This window comes from Cynocephalus volans, chromosome 12, assembly GCF_027409185.1.
Source record: "Cynocephalus volans isolate mCynVol1 chromosome 12, mCynVol1.pri, whole genome shotgun sequence".
NCBI lineage: Eukaryota > Metazoa > Chordata > Mammalia > Dermoptera > Cynocephalidae > Cynocephalus > Cynocephalus volans.
Window position 1 is genome coordinate 105,989,668 of NC_084471.1, and position 6,000 is coordinate 105,995,667.

Below are 6,000 nucleotides of genomic sequence, written 5' to 3' on the forward strand. Positions count from 1 at the left end.
TCAAAAAACCAACTTTTTGGTTCATTGATCTTTTGTATTGTTTTGGGGGTTTCAATTTTATTAAGTTCTGCTCTGATCTTAATGATTTCTTTCCATCTGCTGACTTCAGGTTTGGATTGTTCTTGTTTTTCTAGATCTTTAAGGTGAAGTATTAGGTTGTTCACTTGCCATCTTTCCATAATGTAATAAATTTTCCCCTTAGTACTGCTTTTGCAGTATCCCACATGTTTTGTTATGATGTATCATTATTTTCATTAGTTTCAATACATTTTTGGATTTCCTGTTTGATTTCTTCTTGAACCCATATGTCATTAAGTAGAATGCTGTTTAATTTCCATGTGCTTGTATAGTTTCCAGAATTTCGTTTGTTATTGATTTCTAATTTTAATCCATTTTGGTCTGAAAAAATACATGGGATAATTCCAACTTTTTGAATTTGTTGAGACTTGATTTGTGACCTAACATGATCTATCCTGGAGAATGATCCATGTGCTGATGAGAAGAATGAATATTCTGAGTTTGTTGGTTGGAATGTTCTGTACATATCTGCCAAGTTCAATTGGTCTAGACTGTTGTTTAGATTTTGTGTTTCTCTGCTGATTCTTTGTCTAGATGATCTGTCCAATATTGACAGTGGGGTGTTCAGGTCACCTCCTATTATGGTATTAGTGTCTATTTCCTTCTTTAGGTCTAATAGAGTTTTCTTTATAAATCTGGCTGCTCCAACATTGGGTGCATATATATTTGTGATTGTTATCTCTTCTTGATGGATCAATCCTTTTATCATTATGTAGTTCCTCTTATTGTCCCTTTTTATGGCTTTTAGTTTAAAGTATATTTTATCAGATATAAGAATAGCTACTCCAGCTCATTTTTCATTTCTGTTTGCATAGTAAATCTTTGTCCATCCTTTCACTCTCAGTCTATGTGAGTCTTTATAGGTGAGGTGGGTCTCTTGAAGACAGCATATAGTTGGGTCCTGCTTTTTAATCCAGTCAGCCAGTCTGTGTCTTTTGATTGGGGAATTTAATCCTTTTACATTAAGAGTTGTTATTGAAAAGTGTTGATTTACTCCTAGCATTTTAGTGATTTTTGTTTGGATGTCTGAAGTGTCCTTTGTTCCTTTCTTTCTGATTTACTGTTTGCCTTCTGTATTTGTTGGTTCCTTGGGTTGTAGATAAACTTTTTTTTTCTCTTTATTGTTGCCATTTTTATTTTACTAGTGGGTTTTGATTTTTCTTGAGTTTTTATCACAGTGGTACTTATTTTTCAGGTACCAAACCAAGTACTCCCTTGAGGATTTCTTGTAAAGGTGGTCATGTGGTAGTGAACTCCCGCAGTTTTTGTTTGTCTGAGAAATATACTATTCTCCCTTCATTTCGAAGGATAGCCTTGTGGGGTAGAGTATTCTTGGCTGGCATTCTCTGTCTTTTACTATTTTGGTTTTTTTTTTTTTTTATCATTGAATAACTTTAACTTTTTTTTTTTTATTTTATTTTGTTGATATACATTGTGGCTGATTATTGCTCCCCATCACCAAAACCTCTCCCCCTTCTCCCTTCCCCCCTCCCCCTCAACCTTTTACTATTTCGAATATGTCATCCCGTTCCTTTCTGACTTTTAGTGTTTGTGATGAAAAGTCTAATATTAGTCTCTTTGGGGCTCCCTTATGGGTGATTTGACGCTTCTCTCTGCAGCTTTTAAGATTCTCTCTTTGTCTTTGAGTTTTGCCAATTTGACTATAACATGTCTTGGAGAGGACCTTTTTGGGTTGAATACGTTTGGGGATCTTTGAGCTTCCTGAATCTGAAGATCTGTGTCTTTTGCTATACCTGGAAGTTTTCTGCCACTATTTTGTTGAATATGTTTTCAATGCAATCTCCTTTTTCCTCCCCTTCTGGAATACTGATGACTCAGATATTTGAGCACTTGAGATTGTCTGATATCTCTTAGATTTTCTTCAATGCTTTTAATTGCTTTTTCTTTTTCTTTTTTTTTTTTTTTTTCTTTTTTTTATCTGCCTGTGTTATTTCAAACAGCCCATCTTCAAGGTCAGAAGTTCTCTCTTCTGCTTCTGCAAGCCTGCTGGTTAAACTCTCTGTTGTGTTTTTTATTTTGTTGAATGAATTCTTCAGCTTGGCCAGCTCTGCTACATTCTTTTTCAGGGCATTGATTTCATTGTACATTTCTTCTTTCAAGTCCTGTATACTTTTCCTCATTTCATCATGATTTCTAGCTGAGTTTTCTTGTATCTCATTTAGTTTCCTTAGAATTATCACTCGAAATTCCTTGTCAGACATTTCAAGGGCTTCTTGTTCTATAGGATCTAGAGCTTGAGAGTTATTACCCTTTGGTGGTGTACTTTCTTGATTTTTCATATTTCTGGTATCTTTCCTTTGATGTTTAGTCATTGTGGCAGGGGATTTCATGGTCCACTGGTTTGACATTATTGTCTGTCTAGGATGCTGCTGGGGCTGCCAATTTGGTATGCCTGCCTCAGTGTCTGCTCAGTTGCCCACTAGTGCCTTGGGTGCATGGTTGCCTTGGGTCTTGGGCCTCTCTGGGGAGACACCTCTCTGGTCAGCATGCACTCGGCTGGGCTGGGGATGGAGTCAGGTGGCGGCGGTGAAGCCTACCTGCTGGGTTGCGCACAGGCACTGCAGGGCATGTGGTCTCTGTGGATCTTCCACTTCTCCAGCTGGGTGCCTCTCTGATCAGCTTGCACTCAGCCAGGCTGGGGATGGAGTCAGGCAGCAGTGGCAAGGCCTACCTGCTGGGTCATGAGCTGGCACCACAGGGCATGTGGTCTCTGCAGATCTTCCGCTTCTCTGGCTTGACTTGGCCTCATGAGTGCATTTTAGAAACATCACCTGCATGCCAGAAATTTGAGAATTCTAATATTAATTCCAGTGAATGTTCTCTCCTTTTTTTATGTTTCGCCTGGGATTATAAGTAGAAATGGCTTATTATAATATCAGTACACAAATATTTCTAGAACCCCTTATGCAATAAATTCTCCACAAAATGTGTTCATTATGTCCACAAGTTATTTTGAAGGTACGAGTGATGTAAAGAAGTAACCATGGTTATTAGTCAATTATTACATCGACATCCTCATCAACAGTGTAAAAGGGATGAATACTATTAATTTCAGCAAGAACTTCAACCATAAAATAATAAGACCTATTCACCAATAAACCTATCTGATTTCACAGATTTGTGTAGTAGCATATTTTATTCATGCCTATATTGATGGGAATTATAATTTTTAAAATTGTATGACATTTAAACAAGCCTTCAGTGATCAACCTTTTGTATACCTCTTTGAGACTACACAAGTATTTCTGCAAGATAGAGAAGTGAAACTGTCCCAAATCTTAAATATTTTTAAATGGACATAGCTAATCAACCAATAAAAAGCATATACCCCCTATGAACAGATCCATGTGCTGGCATTAATAAAAGCATATGTGTTGTGTTAGTTATTTAAAAAATAATTTGGGGAATTTTTCATTCACTCCAAAGGCTTTCTACACAATTTAAGGAGGCTGTAGTGTACTGTTAGTTGAGAAATTGTTTTTTTCCCAAAAATAGATGAATACTTAAACTTATTGAAAGAGAGAAGAAAGCTTCCTAGCAAGTAACCTAATTACTTTTTGCTTTTTAGGTGTCAAATCAGACATTGAGCTTGTCCTTCACTGTTGTGCAAGATATTCCAGTAAGAGATCTGAAACCAGCCATAGTGAAAGTGTATGATTACTATGAGACTGGTGAGTGTGAGCAACTGTCACATGAAAATTAAATTCTCGATCACCCAAGTTTAGATTTGAGAAATGTGTTAGGGCGTTTCATTACATTAAGTTCTCATCACTTCACTTTGTCTTCATCAAGTCTAATTCTCCTCTTTTTGTCTTCTGTACCTACCCTGTATAAATACAGCAACTACTAATACAAAATGTCTGTAAATCAACTGTAGGACAATATGAAATTTAAGTAATTGTAACATCTGAGCCATCCTTCAGGAGTTTGGGGTTAAAGAAAATATACTGTATTTGAAAAAAATATATAAGGCAGGGAGTAACACATCAAATGAATGATGCTGATGTTTCCAATATATTACAGTTCTTCTCACAACAAATTTTCCTTTGTTGACCTGTATTCCACAGACATTTGCTTTCCCTCTCACTTCATGTAATGATTTTTGTTTTTTTTCAGATGAGTTTGCAGTTGCTGAATACAATGCTCCTTGCAGCAAAGGTAAGCAATTCACACTCCTTCTAACTGCAGGCATAACTCCTTTGGCTTGTCCCCCAAATTTCCACCTTCATAAAATTATGGCTAAATATTTTTCATAGACATCATACTGCTCACACTGTATATTATTATTTTTTAAAAAAATACGTTGATTGGAGAGGACCACTGACTTTGTCAAACCTCAGGCAGTTCATAGGATTACTCCTTGAGTGATTATCTGTAATAGATCTCATTTCCGACTGTACTAATTGGGTTTCCTCAGGCACTATGCTACCCAGTTCTAAGGGAGGGAATAGTCTCTGCTCATGGAAACCCAAGTCTATATTAACGTTCTTTTCTTTCCAATATCACAGATGAGGGAAATGCTTGAAGACCACATGAATGAAAAGTGCTTTTAGAATCCCTGTTCTCAGGACTCCACAGAAGAAAAGCATTTTTTTTTTATCTCCTAAGACAATTAATAAACTTTTTTTCTGATGGATCTCTATCACTGTTTCCTCGTTTATTTAATAAACATTTTTTAAATTTCCATATGATTCCCAGTAGAATACTGAGATAAAAATTCATAGCAATCAAGGGCTGAGGGGCTTCAATGTTGCAGTGACGTTGGTCTGAACAGGCTTCCTGCAGAGGATGCAGGGAAAAGAAGAAAGTATTGGATTATGTGCTAGGAAAGTGTAAAGTGTGTCTGGTTGTGGGAATATGTAAGAAAAAGCCAAAAAGTAGATTTTTATGAGAAAATAAATGACGAGAAAAGACTTTTCACATTAAAGGGAAAATACAAAGTTGGATAGGTTATATTGGAAGGGAGCCTGATTAATTGGGACTTGACCTGAATTGGGAGTTATGTGTCCTAACCTAAACCAAAATCTGCCACTGACTGATAAAAGTGATTAGTCAGTTAACCTTGGGTCTCAGATTCAATAATAGATGACAGACTGAAAATGTTGAAGGGGTGATATATACAGAAGCAAGTTTTCTCAGGAGAAATATGCATGACTCAATGCCCAAATAAAACTGTTATGTTGGAGCATCTTTCTCCTGGAACCTTGAGCCAGGATGAAAGGACATGTTTCAGGGTTTAATAAACATTATAATTGGCTATCAAATTAAGTACCAAGCCAAGAAACAGAACATAAAAGAAATCGATATGGCTAAGGAAACAAGCCAACAGGATTTTAATAAATTCTATCATTTAGTTCTAGTCCCTTTTTCTTTGTTCATGTGGAGATCATAACTGAAAACATACTTTAAGGGTACATGCATTGCAAAAATTGATTATATCACTTGGACCAAGAAGATTAGCTCCTGAAATATGGACTGATTACCTACTATATGCCAGGCATATCCCATGCTATGATACAAAATTGAATAAAATGGGATTCCTCACTGAAAAACTCACTGCCAAGTAAAAGATACAATTTTGGATCAGTATGATATTATGTGCTAAGTGTTACAAACTAGTCATTACCACAATGGAATGGAGATACAATGACTTTCTCAAGTTTTGAGATATCAGATCCAAATTTCGACGTGATCCTGGAGAAGGGGCTTAATTATAACTAAAAATGGATTTGTCAACAGCCTAATGGCGTGGAAATCTTGGAATTAAAATTAAGTAGAATTTTAAAGAGTGATGTATTTCCCACATCTGATTTTGTAAACTGAGATTTGTTTTTTTCCTCAAAAGTATATGCAGTATTACAGGAAATGAGATCGAGATCTGCTAGAGTCTGCCTTATGTGA

General features: G+C 36.2%; 1 protein-coding gene across 1 annotated transcript in view; it reads left to right on the plus strand.

The window, feature by feature from the left end:
• A2M (alpha-2-macroglobulin) overlaps window positions 1-6,000 on the plus strand; it is a 69,408-nt gene extending 63,408 nt beyond the window's left edge. The window contains exons 34-36 of the mRNA XM_063115760.1: window positions 3,668-3,770; window positions 4,216-4,257; window positions 5,945-6,000. Of these exons, the coding sequence (XP_062971830.1) occupies window positions 3,668-3,770; window positions 4,216-4,257; window positions 5,945-6,000 (201 nt within the window). The remainder of the gene's footprint in view (window positions 1-3,667; window positions 3,771-4,215; window positions 4,258-5,944) is intronic.